General features: G+C 38.2%; 1 protein-coding gene across 1 annotated transcript; it reads left to right on the forward strand.

Moving 5' to 3' along the window:
• The first annotated feature begins 55 nt into the window (after positions 1-55).
• LOC306843479 (uncharacterized protein) lies at positions 56-9,735 on the forward strand. The gene is made up of 4 exons (XM_079375005.1): positions 56-306; positions 2,125-2,712; positions 3,626-4,012; positions 5,732-9,735. The coding sequence occupies exons 1-4, from the start codon at positions 152-154 to the stop codon at positions 8,022-8,024; spliced, it is 3,423 nt and encodes a 1,140-aa protein (XP_079231131.1). The 5' UTR covers positions 56-151; the 3' UTR covers positions 8,025-9,735.
• Positions 9,736-14,953: the final 5,218 nt, after the last annotated feature.

A 14,953-nucleotide genomic window follows, 5' to 3' on the forward strand; every position in this document is an offset into this window, starting at 1 on the left:
TTCGCACGTCACTCAAGATTGTGTTCCAATCAGAGCCTGCGATAGTCCATACGTAGCGGTGGTAGGCGGGGCTTGTGGAGACCGCTCTGAACGCCGTGAGCTTGCGCGCATGTTCTGCAGCGTTTAGTTTTCTTCATCTATTCTGCTCGAAATGGCATCGGCGGAGGATGTCGGAGCGAAGAGGCAAATGTTTTATGAAATCGAGTGCGTTATAGACGATTGTGATACTGAAGTTGGATACAAACCCCTGTCAGACAGCGACGAGCTCGACGATATGGCGGAGGAGGAGGAACCACGGGAAGAAGAGTGAGTAATACGGCATGTGTAGCGTTTTTACCTGTTGTGGGGTAGAAAAATTATCCTTTTATTGCTTAATGCAGAATGCATTTCTTAAAACTAGATAGGAAAAACAGTGCATGCAAGACACCAAGCATAGTGTGGAAAATAGTGTAAATAACTCCATATAATCAAAACTAATATATGAATCAGTTTAAAACATATCTAACTATCTATCTACAAAGAGAGCGAGAGAAAGAGTGTTACATTATAACAGTTTTTGTCGTCTGCGAAATGGGCAAAAATCCGAATGACGTCATCTTGCACTCAGGGGCGTATCCATATTTTTCTCCAATTAAATGTATAAGAATGCCCAGTCCTCTAAATATTGAACATTATTGTTAATGGCTGTGACATAAACTAAAAGGCTACTGGATATTCTAAAAAAGGGACGTGCCTTGATGCACCCCATTCCAAACTGTTAAAAACTGCTATTCTTATACAGGCAACTTGGGAAAATCTTAATTGGGAAAAGATGCAATGATCATCTGTGCCTAAGAAAGTCTATAATACACGGAGGAAGCAGTCAGATCCTCTAATAATTATAGAGTCTTCAAAAGGGTCTGACACTGGTAAAGCATCGTTGCTATGCAACAAAAACAGCAATCTGCAATGGGAACTGTGCATATATATATGCTGTTTGCAAAAAATACACAGCTTTTAAAGGGGAAAGGTGCTTCTTGCAGCCAAATGGTATGGTTATAGCATTAACCAGTCAAATTTTGACCTTTTTTCCCCCATGCCAGACATAGTGCAGATAATCAGCAGAATGCATTCTCTTCTTTTATGATAAATAAAAATTATTGCCAGACAGAGAACATTTTCTAATTAAAGTAAGTTTTATAGTCTAGTGGGCAATGCGCCATAGGGTACTGTTAAAAAAAAAAAAAAAAAAAAAAAAAAAAAAATATATATATATATATATATATATATATATATATATATATATATATAATTATTTTTTTACAGAGCCTATGACTTTCAGAGAGACCGATAAGGCTGCACAATATGGGTGAAAAAAACTAATAAAAAAAAAATAAATATATAAGCTATTATTTTTTACAGCAAGATAAGGTTTGCTATGATTGTTTGTAGGGATGCAGTATTTGGCCAAAAATGTTGTGATTCATATATCAGTATAACTATAAAATAATAATAATAATGATTTACTACTAAATAAAAAATAAACAAAATAAGAAATGTTGCTGCTATTGTAATATTTCACTGTAATATGTAAAAAATGTATATTTCAGGAAAACGCTAAATTTAATTTCACAGTACAACTGTAAAATTACCGTACTAATATTTACGGCTGTCTTAATTTTCAAATGTTTAGTTTGTCGGTACAACAGCAGGGAGCCCGTAAAGTTTTGCTTTTGTTTTCAACAGCCACTTCTCATTGAAAGTTTGGGAATATGGTTCTTAAATGCACATTATAAACGACCCAAACTCAGAGCAAATTTAGTGATGAGTTCATGTAGCGCTGCACTTCCTGTGAACTGAGATGCTGAAAACACTGGATCGTGAGCTGTTCGTGTGTATATGAAAACAGTGCTCACTATGAAACATTGAGCGTTTTGACCTTAATTAATATATGTATTAATATTAATTAATAGACAGCAAAGAATAGCAGGGCAGTCTTGCAAGCACTGTAGTCAATGTATTGTTGCATTTATTGTTTGCATTCATGAAATCAGTTTTATGCTTTCCTTTGCCTAAAGTGTAATAGATAACAATAAACCTCTTTAATGTGATATAACAATTAAGTGCATTCATTATATGTTACAGTATTGATTCTTCGGAAGAATGGGAGCCTCTCAGGCGCTCAAAACTAAAGAGGAACTCATCCTCCTCGCCTTCATCGTCTTTACCACGCCGGAGAGGACGGCCACCTAAACATACTTTGAAGCCCTCCCCAACAGCACCAGCAATGGCCCACACGCCGAAAAGCACCGCAGCCATCTCCTCACCTCGACGGAGAGGCAGACCGCCTAAAGACAAATCAAAAGCCAAGCTCTTTCCCAAACCCAGCCCGTATCCAACGATAGTGCCTAAACCCCTCCCTTATGCCACACTGATCCCTAACTCCTCCATTAAATTCGGCCCTCATTCCACATCCACCTTTACACTTAGCTCTAATTTCACTCCTATAACCCTTACCAATGCCGCCTCCTCCATTAAACTGAACCCTAATTCTACACCCATACTCCTCTCTAATCCCGCTTCCACTTTTAAACTCAGCCCGAATTCCACAGCCGCGTCCCATCAAGCACCGATAGCCACGCTCATCTGTACACCAACATCAACAGGACTTCTGTTAGACGGCGACACCAATGAGTTCAGGGCAGTGAAGGAAGAGGAACCGTGGGAAGAGAAGTGAGTAAATGCACGAGTAAAAGAATTTCCATTTATTTTTTACATTTGGTTCACAGTGTAATGTATTGAAGCTTGTTCTTGCCACACGAAAAAAATCGCGCTATTTGGAATTTTTCGTAGAATTCTGCATATATAGACTTTTTTTCTCATAATTCTGAGTTTACATCTCGCAATTTATTTTTTTTCCCTGCCACAAAGTTTATATTTATACATTTGTGAGTTTATATTTCACAATTTGGGCTTTTTTTCTCAGAACTGCAACTTGCAAATGTGAGTTTATATCTTAAAATTCTGAATTTTTCTGACAATTCTGAGAAAAAAAAGTTATAGTTATGAGTTGTAAACTCACAATTGTAAGAACATGTCTGAATTGTGAGATAAAAAAGTTGCAGTTACCTTTCTTATTTAATTTTTGTGGCTTCCATAGTAATGTGACCTGGACACACATCAGTCATTTGATTTTTTTTTTTTTTTTTTTTTTTTTTTCTTGAGAAATTTATATTTTATTAAGCAAGGACACAATTCATCAAAAGTGACAGTAAAAACATTAATGTTAACATGTTACAAAAGATTTAATTTTCAAATAATAATACAAATAATTCTGTTACTTGAGCAGCAAATCAGCATGTTAGAATGATTTCTAAAGGATCATGTGACACTGAAGACTGTTGCTTAAAAATTCATCTTTGATCAAGGCAATAATTTACATTGTAAAATATATTTCAGTAGAAAACAGCTGTTTTAAAATGTAATGTTCACAATATAAATTGTTACTAAACAAATTCAACCTTGTTGTGAGCATTAGAGACTTCTTTTAAAAACATTAAAAAACTCACCAACCCCAAATTTTTGAACGGTAGTGTGAATTGTGCAACATGCATGCATAATGAAGCATCTTTGGTTTGTGTTACAGTGTGGATGCTATTGAAGAATGGCCTATTACAAAGAAAGAAAGACTAGAGCGTTCAAAATCACCAAGTGCAAAGAGGCAACGACTCTCATCTCCGATCCCTCAATCCACAACACCTCCACGGACAGACAAACCCTTGAAGCACAGCTCAAAAACTACCCCTAGTCCTCTGCCTGAACTTGCACCCATATCCACTTCTGATCATGTGCCCACCTTTCAACCCACTCCCACAACCATCGATGAACCATTGACCGTTATACCCACATCTGATCCCAACCCTAATCCTGCACCCAGCAGGCCTCGGGCCGACAGCAACATCAACAGTGACCTTGATGGTGACAGCGACGAGATCAGTGATTCGGGGAGGGAAGAGGAACTGTGGGAAGAAGAGTGAGTAAGGAAGTCTTGCATTTATTGTAGATTTTTGTAATTCAAGTTTATTAGCACAGAAAACATTTTTGCATCTAATAAAAAGGTCTCCTGATGCATTGAACTTGTTTGTTAAAGATGCAAGACATGGTCGCAGTGGTCAAAAGCATCCATCTAGTTGAATGCAAAAACGTTGTGTGTGAACAGCCATAGTCACTTTTTTATACAAAATAAAATTCTATACAATGAAAGCAATTGCTTTCTGTTCCTGTTTCTCTCTTATTTAAAAAAAAAAAAAAAAAAACCTTGACGATTCTTGAAAGGGTTATGTCAGTAATATTTCAAAATAAACACTTGGACTGAAGCTGCTTAGATTTACTTGATTATCCATACATCCTTTTTAGAAATATCATGTTCAAATGTGAGTATCAAATATGATCATCAGGCTTTTGAGGAACATTTATTTTTTATTTTTTTTTAAAACTCTCAGTCATCATTGTATTGGATTGTATTGTATATATTGTTCTCCACAATAAAAATTACAGAGCTTTGATCATAAAGGATTCCCGTGAGTGATTAGAAAGTCTCAAAAATTTGAAATTTGATTAAAATGTCTTAAATATGTGTATTCTTTTCTGATAGGGATTAAGTTTTGAGTTGAGGTCAAAAATCTAAAAATATAGCAGTTTAGTGCAACAAAGTATTGTTTACACGTAACATTTTGCATGCTTCTGTTTAATTTAAATCTTTAAAAAAATTATGTATTGTGATTTTTTTTTTATTGCAAATATGATGTTGATTTAACAGTTCAATAAACAATAAATAAATACAATAGATTTAGTATATATTCAATGTATTTTTAATCAATTTTTGAGAAAGTAATCTTTCCAAATGAAACCACAGCAGAACAGTTGTGCATCTCTGAGCAACACAGCAGTGCTTTATTATTGAATGAATTAGTGTTTTGAAGAAATCAGTTTAATTATTAATTCACTCATAACGCAGTGACTTGCCACCATCTACTGCAGTTTTACTTTTTATTTAAAGTGCTGGTACCTTTTAATTTCAATTAAATATTTAACAAAAACAGCCTCATAGCATTATATTAATGTAGTGAATGCATTCAAAAACTGCAAAAAAAATTGTCAGCATTGCACTGCTCTAACATACAGTATTAACTTTTATTTCTTTGTGTCCTAAAAAGGTCTTAAAGGACCTTTTTAAGGTCTTAAAAAGCCTTAAATTTGACTTTTAAAAACGTGCAGCAACCCTGTCATAAAACTAAGCATTAAATTATCATCTTACTAAGACATATTGGGAGATATAGAGTGACAACTGATATTTATATTTAGCTTACCTTTTAGCCATATAAATATCAGAACTTATACCAAAATGCATATTCTTGTTCAGTTTGGGCCTCTGAATAAATTTGTGGTGTTTTTTTTCTCCTGGAGTACAAGTCCTATATATATTATCCTATATCATACTGTATGAGCAATAAAAGCCTGATGTATCAAATGAGATACTCAACTAAAACACATGCAAACTTATTTATTCATTTTGTTTAAAGGTTCAATAAATGGTTCCATTACAAAAAGTTATATATTTATAAAAAAAAAAAATCTATTAATTCATATAAGGCTTTATAGGGTTAACCCAGATACTAGTTACTACTTTTCAGTTGTTGTTATTGTGGCCACTGAGTTCATGCATATAAAGTGTGTTTGTTTTGTATTACAGTCTTGATTCTGGTGACGATTGGAACCCTCTTCTGGAAAGTCCGGATCGTTCAAAATCACCTGCATCAGCTCAATCTCCAAGAATAGGCAACCCCCCTACACCCACATCATCAGGGCCAGTAGACAAACTCTCTATATCCACGTCTAAATCTGCTTCTGAAGCCACGCCCACACCCACTTTTGAAGCCACCACTTATCCCGCCCCTGAAGCCACTCCCACGACCAACCATAATTCCACTCCCACACCCATTCCTTGTCCAGCACCCACATTACCACGAAAGAGAGGCCGGCCCCGAAAGCATGCTTTAAAACCCAACCTCACACCTAACCCAACCCCTGATCCTGCTCCTGCTCCTACAACCCTACTAAATTCATTACCAACTGCTGATTCCATTCCCATAACCATCTCTGATCCCTCCGCTGATCCCATTCCGGCATCATGTTTGGATCCCGCTCCCAAACCCGCAATCTCCACCAATTCTGAACCCAATCCCGAACCTGCTTCCACATCTGAAGCTATGCCGCAACCCGCTTCGACCGAAGAGAAACCGAAGCTCTTCGCAACTCCGTATTCACAAAGACAAACCGGAGGCAGGTCATGTTCTGCCTTGGATTCAGCTTGGACGAAAGTTGACGAAAAGTACGAAAGTAAGCCAGATAAGTGGCTTGACATCACCAATGAGGATGAAGAACCGGTACTACCGAATTTCTCTCCCAAGCGACCTCCAGGTCCACAGCTCACGACGGACGCAACGTATACACCCTTACAGTTGTTCCAACTCTTTTTCACCAACTCTGCAGTGAAGACAATCGTCGGAAACACCAACAGCAATGCCGAAAAGAGAGTGAAAGCTGGAAAGAAGTTCGTCTGGGTACCTCTAACTGTAGCCGAGTTCTACTCGTATGTGGCGTTAGTTGTCTACATGGGGCTGGTGAAGGCGAAGTCAATTGCAGACTACTGGGCGAGAAAACGAATGTACAATTTCTCGTACCCGCAATCCATCATGTCCCGAGCAAGATTCCAGGCCATCTCCTGGAATCTTCAACTCTGTGATCCTCAGGAGGATGAGGAGAACAACAAAAAAAAAGGGACTGTGGGTTATGACCGGCTGCTCAAAATCAAGCCTCTGTACACAGACGTTCTTTCGGCGTGTAGGAAACACTTTCACCCCAACAGAGAGATTCTGGTAGATGAGAGAATGGTCGCTACCAAAGCTAGGATTGGACTCAAGAGATATATGAATGACAAACCAACTAAATGGGGCTACAAACTCTTCGTTCTTGCTGATTCGTCCTGCGGCTACACCTGGAATTTCTTTGTGTATGAAGGAAAGACTTCAACGTCGTCGGGGAAAGGTGCCGGATATGATTCTGTAATGAGACTACTGGATCACAAGGTCCTCGGCGAGGGTTATAGGTTATACATGGACAATTTCTACACCAGCCCAACTCTTTTCTTGGATTTGTTGCAGAACGACATCCTTGCTTGTGGCATGTTGCGCCATGCCTCCAGTTTACCGAAGGTCAATGATCTGAGTGGAAGATCTGAATTAGGATCCATCTGTTGGTGTCGACAAGGTCCTCTTCTGTTCGTCAAATGGATGGATGTGAGAGAAGTCCTCATGTGTTCCTCGATTCACAAGGCGTTCACGGGGGATACTGTCACCAGGAACGCCAAGGGTTCCGATGGAGTTTGGAGAACACGTCTAATTCCTGTTCCATCTGCTGTGAAGGACTACAGAAAATACATGGGAAGCGTTGATCTCTCAGATTCCCTCATAGAGTATTATAACGTCCTCCACAAAACCACAAAATGGTACAAGACCTTCTTCTTTCATTTTCTTGACATCGCAGTGGTCAACAGTTTCATCCTTCACCAAGAATTGGCGAAAGCTCAGAACAAGGTTCCTCTCAACCATAAATTGTTTAGGGAAACTCTTGTTTCTGAACTCGCACGTGCCGGCAGAGGTGCCAAAGATCCCTCAACATCCGCCACGCTGGTCTCCACAAGAAAGTCTGCTCACGTGCCTTCAACCCCGACTGAAACGAATGAAACTCTGTCCGACACGGAGTCGTCTCCCCCAGCCTCACCTGCCCAGACAGAGCGATGCTATCCGGAGTATTTCGGTTCTGATGCTACGCATGGGAGGCGAGTTTGTGTGATGTGCAAACTGCAAGGAAATAAAGTCAAGACTCCCATATACTGCTCCCACTGCAAGGTGGCATTGTGCTTTGTGTCGTCACGTAACTGCTTCAAAAAATGGCACATGGATTATCACCTGGAAGATTTGTAGATATGTTGCATGTTTTTTTTTTTTTTAGGCCTTTTATGACCATTTATCATTTTGTATGAACTTGGTATTTGTATAGTTATGACTCTATTAAATACAACTAAAACTGATATAGTCTCATGTTTTCTGTTTGCATCTTGGTGTACATTTTTATCGGGTGCCTTTTCTATTAAATAAGGGCACTGCTGAAATTCAGTGCTCATCATAAAAAAAAATGTTTACATAAAGATGAAGTGTGTCTTTGTGTGTTAAATACATACATAGTCGTATCTTAGTTCAATGAGAGCAACTCTTAATTATGTTGATTTCCCTGGAAGATGTAACATGGTGGATTTATTGAATAATATTGAAGTCGTGGCCTAATGGTTAGTGAGTCGGACTCGTAATCCAAAGGTTGTGGGTTCGAGTCTCGGGCCGGCAGGGATTGTAGGTGGGGGGAGGGAATGTCCAGCGCTCTCTCCACCCTCAATACCACGACTGAGGTGCCCTTGAGCAAGGCACCAAACCCCCAACTGCTCCCCGGGCGCCGCAGCATTGGCTGCCCACTGCTCCGGGTGTGTGTTCACGGTGTGTGTGTGTTCACTGCTGTGTGTGTGCACCTTGGATGGGTTAAATGCAGAGCATGAATTCTGAGTATGGGTCACCATACTTGGCCGTATGTCACGTCACTTGTCATAATTGATCAGTTTTAGGATCTCAACGAGCCCAACACAACAACACTAACTCATTGATGTCAGGAAACCTGTTTGATAAGTAGTTAAGTATAATTGAAATTTTCAAAAAATTATCAATTTGTATTAATATTTTGCATTAGGTTTTATTGTTGAATTAAATTTTTATTTGTATTTTAGTTCGTTTTTTTAATTTCTGTTTTTATTGCCCCCCTCCCATTTATTTATTTATTTTGTATTTTTTAAAATAAAAATGATAAATGTAGATGAACTAGATGAAAAAGTTTAATTTTCTAAAATATTTTATTTCAATTAACAGAGGAATTCTCAAATTTACATTTGTATTTTTTTTTTTTTTTTTTTACATTTTTAGTTTTAGTTATCTGTAACAAAGTTGAAAACAATCATTCTTTTTGCATGTGTTTGGTGATGTTAGTGGCACAAAAATGATAGTTGTCTAGTTGAGTATTCTAGTGTTTTTTTTGTTTGTACATTTTCTGATCTGCCATACAAGATTCACAATCATGACCAGCATTTGTTTTGTACTTTTCTTGCTGTAGTTGTGGCGTAACTGTAGGCATTTATAACTCGTGCATTTTTAAAGGTTGATATTTGTTGATTTAAATACAAATTGTGTGCTCGTTCCAAACTTGGAAACAATTGCAGTTTGGTCTTATTTAGTTAAAATAATTATATTCTGGAGATAATTTAGGAAAACCTGGCAGGTAGGTATTTTCACAACATTTGATTGTCGGTATTTAAGGTTAAGATTGCGATGTGAGGTATAATAACCTGCAAAAAATACCTAATGGTGCTATAAAAGATGATACTTTTGTTTTATGTAATGATGGATGTTTCATCTGCAATAAGTTATATTGAGGCACAAGATGATCTCTAGACAATCTTCAGGGGGGAAAAGACAAACATCTATGATCTAGAACAGAAAACTGAGAATCAGCTATTTCGAATTAAAAACAGGGATTTATTACATCATATTCGAGTTTTTTTTCCCAAACCCCATTCATTTCTGGTCCTGACTAATATAATGCAAAAAAAAAAAAAAGTTGCACTCTTAAGTCTAATTACAAAAAAATACAAATAATCAGAAAACCTTAATACAACAGGACAGTAATGCAAATTTCTAGGGTAATGTTTTTAATTGACAGGAAAATAATCTATATTTTGACCTTGACATGTTTTGTGATATTAATTCATAGGATTTTGGTATTTGTTGCAGATTAGTTTTGGTTTGAAAAACAGATCCATCTTGAACTATTAGACCGTGAACATTACTATAGTTTTTTTCTGAGCTTGTTTTGTATTTGTTTCTCTGGTTTACATTTCATTTGGTTATTTGTGTTTTATTTCTCAGTCCCTGCGAGTGCTGTGTTCCTCAGATCTTAAACCATACATCATCTTCATCAGGCCTTCTCCTCCTCCTCCTCAGGAGCGATTCTCCACCCTGCTGAGCAGAGGAGTGAAGAAACACATGGTCTTCAAGATGCACAATTTTCCTTTAGATCATTTACACTAGCAGTATATATATTAGTGCTGTCAATCGGTTTAAAAATTTAATCGCGTTAATCGATTAATCATGATTAATCGCAAATTTAAAATACTAGGATTTACCTGTAAATGTGTTGAAATAAAGGAATGCATGACAAGTTCAAGGAAAACTTTTTCACTCCTCCGCCAGGTATGACACATAATCCTTATTATTCTTTTGTTTTAATTCAGCCATAATAATTAGCCTTTATACTGGCAATAAAACATTTACCAAGCCACATCGCTTCAATCCCAGGACACATTTATCAAAAGTATTTCTAAATAAATACAAGAAAACATTTTCTTGCGACCTTACATGAAGTATTATGATAAAATGCATTATGAAGAAGAATTGGACTGTTCTGCAGGTGCATTAGAGCTAACATTAGCATCATGATACATAAAACTATTTATGAGATTAATACACTTTTACTCAGAACTCACTTTAAACCATCATCCAGTGTTTGTCATAACTTCCTTTTGCAATCACATGCTCACTTTAGATGGCCTCTGTACATTATAAAAGTAGCCCAACAGGGGACTGTATTTTCAAAATAGCCCAATTGTGCGGGAAACCGCGACCATGGCAACACTGGTTCACTGTTACCCTTATCACATATGAGTATACAGATCTCTCCGCCTTAGCTTCACTTTTGTCGAGCCCTGCGCCTCATAATCACACAATCCCTGCATACTATACACCCTATCTGCCCTAAATATTATTGAAAATTACTAATATCACATAGAATTTAGGATGAATAGTGTGCATATTGGGATGCAGGCTTCCGCGTTGCGATGACGGCAAGTTGTTGTCAAACCTTATCAAACGATTAATTTGCGTTAAAAAATATAAAAATGTTTAGATTACTCGCATACGTTAACGTTGACAGCCCTTATATATATATATATATATATATATATATACAGTCCCCTCCATAAGTATTGGAACAGTAAAGACAAAATTGCTCTGTTGGCTGTGGAGTCAAGACATTTACAAATATGATTAAAATATGAATATGAGATAAAAATACAGAATGTCACATTTTATTTTTAGCCGTTTCAACACATACATGTTTTACCAAATAAAAAGAGCAGCACTTTTAGAGTTCATCCCACTCATTGATGTGAGCATATGTATTGGGACAGTTGAACATAAGGCAGATATAAAAGATTAAAAGCTATTATATAGTTGCAGATCCCTTGCACACAATCAAAGCAGTGAGTCTGTGACCCATAGATATCACCAGACTCTTGCTCTCATCCTTTGAAATACTTTTCCCAGCCTTTAATGCAACCAATTCCAATTGTTGCTTGTTTTGGGGAGTTTCTGCCTTTACTCTCCTCTTCAGCTGGTGAAATTCATGTTCAATCAGATTTAAATCTGGAGATTGACTTGGGCAATCTAACACTTTCCATTTCTTTGCCCTTATAAATTCCTTGACTGAACTGCAGGGTGTTTTGGGTCATTGTCCTGATACAATATGAAGCACTTCTCAATGAATCTGGTGGCATTTTCTTGAATATTGGTAGGCAAGATGGTTTTGTACCCTTCCAAATTCATTCTGCTACTGTCATCATACATTAAGTCATCAGTAAAGTTGAGAGGGCCTGTTCCAGAGACAGCCATGCATGCCCATGCCATGACACCACCTCCACCATGCTTTACAGATGAGGCTGTATGCTTGGGATCATTGCAGTTCCCTTTTTTCTCCACATTTTTGCTTTCCCATCACTTAGATAAAGGTTCATCTTTGTCTCATCGGTCCATAAACACAGTTTCAAAACTCTTCTGGCTCACCTTTGTGCTTTCTTGCAAACTCTAATCTTGCCTTTCTATGTTTGGTGCTGGTCAGAGGTTTGCATCTTGCTGTGTAGCATCTGTAATTCTGTGTCAAAGTCTCCTGAGGACAGTAGATTGTCAGAGCATCACCCCAGCTTTCTGGAAGTTGTTGGTGATTTTACAGACACGTCTTTTAGGATTCATTTTCACAGCTTTTATGATTTGTCTGTCATCAACTACTGTTGTTTTCTCAGCCGATCAGGTAGTTGTTGGTTGCTGGTGTCGCTGGTGGTTTCCAAACTCTTGATTTCTCCATGCCCTCTGTTTTTGCTGGAGCTCTAATTGACTTCCTCTTTTCTTTTAGCATCCAAATTGCTTGCTTTTCTCTCAAAGTCAGCTCCCTCGTCTTCATCCTGGTTTGTGTGTGTCATCATTGATTGCAGGATTCAGAATACAGAAGTAATGGATATAACTGATACGACACACTTTTAATATCTGAAGAATTAATGCAACAGGACACAGCTGATCACTTAGAAAGACCTGTGAGGCAACTGCTCCAATACTTATGCTCACATCAGATAGAGGGATGAACTCTAAAAGTGCTGAACTTCTTAGCTGGTAAAACATGTATGTTGAATCACCCAATAATAAAATGTGACATTCTGTAGTTTTGTCTCATATTCATCTTTTAATCATATTTGCAAATGTATTGATTCCACAGCCAACAGAGTTTTGTCTTTACTGTTCCAGTATATGGAGGGCACTGTATGTGTGTGTGTGTGTATATATATATACAGTATATGTCAAAATATTTAGTGAATAGTACATATATATATATATATTATTATTATTATTATTATATAATAATATTTATATAACATAATATTTCACACCAGACTTCTCTTTTGAGGAATTGATAAAACAATAATTGTCATGTTGTTTCTTTTACGCAGCCTGAGGATGTGAGAGAGACCTTGGAGAAAGTGCGTGAGATGGAGCACAGCTACGGTCACTTGTTCGATGCGGTCATCACAAACACTGAGCAGGAGAAGAGCATCTCTGAGCTGCTGAGACTCATTGACAAACTGGACATCGAGCCGCAGTGGGTCCCTTCAGCCTGGGTCAGCTAAAAACACTTTCAGTGCAGAAGAAATTATGTGTTTTCCGTGTTGAAGGCTAGAAATGATCTGATGGTGAGCTACAAGTGGTATGTTTGAAATGGCCTGCCACCATACTAATACTATTATTGCAGTATGCTTATTGTGCACGGTATGCTACATTTTTATGTGTGTGTGTGTGTGTGTGTGTGTGTCTGCTTGTTAAAGGAATATTTCACCCCAAAATGACAATTTCCTCACCCTTAGTCAATCCAAGATGTAGATGAACTGATTTCTTCATCAGATTTGGAGAAATGTAGCATTGCACCACTTGCAAATCTGATGAAGAAACAAACTCATCTACATCTTGGATGTAGTACATTTTTCAGCAAATTTTCATTTTTGGGTGAAATATTCTTTTAAACATATTAATTCATGAGAATACGTAAATTCAATTTATGTATTCACATACAGTGGGTACGGAAAGTATTCAGACCCCCTTAAATATTTCACTCTTTGTTATATTGCAGCCATTTGCTAAAATCATTTAAATTCATTTTTTCCTCATTAATGTACACACAGCACCACATATTGACAGAAAAATACAGAATTGTTGACATTTTTGCAGATTTATAAAAAAAAAAAAACTGAAATATCACATGGTCCTAAGTATTCAGACCCTTTGCTGTGACACTCATATATTTAACTCCGGTGCTGTCCATTTCTTCGGATCATCCTTGAGATGGTTCTACACCTTCATTTGAGTCCAGCTGTGTTTGATTATACTGACTGGACTTGATTAGGAAAGCCACACACCTGTCTATATAAGACCTTACAGCTCACAGTGCATGTCAGAGCAAATGAGAATCATGAGGTCAAAGGAACTGCCTGAAGAGCTCAGAGACAGAATTGTGGCAAGGCACAGATCTGGCCAAGGTTACAAAATAAATTATGCGGTACTTAAGGTTCCTAAGAGCACAGTGGCATCCATAATCCTTAAATGGATGACGTTTGGGACGACCAGAACCCTTCTTAGAGCTGGCCGTCCGGCCAAACTGAGCTATCGGGGGAGAAGAGCCTTTGTGAGAGAGGTAAAGAAGAACCCAAAGATCACTGTGGCTGACCTCCAGAGATGCAGTCGGGAGATGGGAGAAAGTTGTAGAAAGTCAACCATCACTGCAGCCCTCCACCAGTCGGGGCTTTATGGCAGAGCGGCCCGACGGAAGCTCTCCTCAGTGCAAGACACAGAAAAACACCTGAAGTACCACAAGCTGGTGAGAAATCAGATTCTCTGGTCTGATGAGACCAAGATAGAACTTTTTGGCCTTAATTCTAAGCGGAATGTGTGGAGAAACCCAGGCTCTGCTCATCACCTGTCCATACAGTCCCAACAGTGAAGCATGGTGGTGGCAGCATCATGCTGTGGGGGTGTTTTTCAGCTGCAGGGACAGGACGACTGGTTGCAATCGAAGGAAAGATGAATGCGGCCAAGTACAGGGATATCCTGGACGAAAACCTTCTCCAGAGTGCTCAGGACCTCAGACTGGGCCGAAGGTTTACCTTCCAACAAGACAATGACCCTAAGCACACAGCTAAAATAACGAAGGAGTGGCTTCACAACAACTCCCTGACTGTTCTTGAATGGCCCAGCCAGAGCCCTGACTTAAACCCAATTGAGCATCTCTGGAGAGACCTAAAAATGGCTGTCCACCAACGTTTACCATCCAACCTGACAGAACTGGAGAGGATCTGCAAGGAGGAATGGCAGAGGATCCCCAAATCCAGGTGTGAAAAACTTGTTGCAACTTTCCCAAAAAGACTCATGGCTGTATTAGATCA

This window comes from Barbus barbus, assembly GCF_936440315.1.
Source record: "Barbus barbus genome assembly, chromosome: 24".
In the NCBI taxonomy this organism is placed as follows: Eukaryota; Metazoa; Chordata; class Actinopteri; order Cypriniformes; family Cyprinidae; genus Barbus; species Barbus barbus.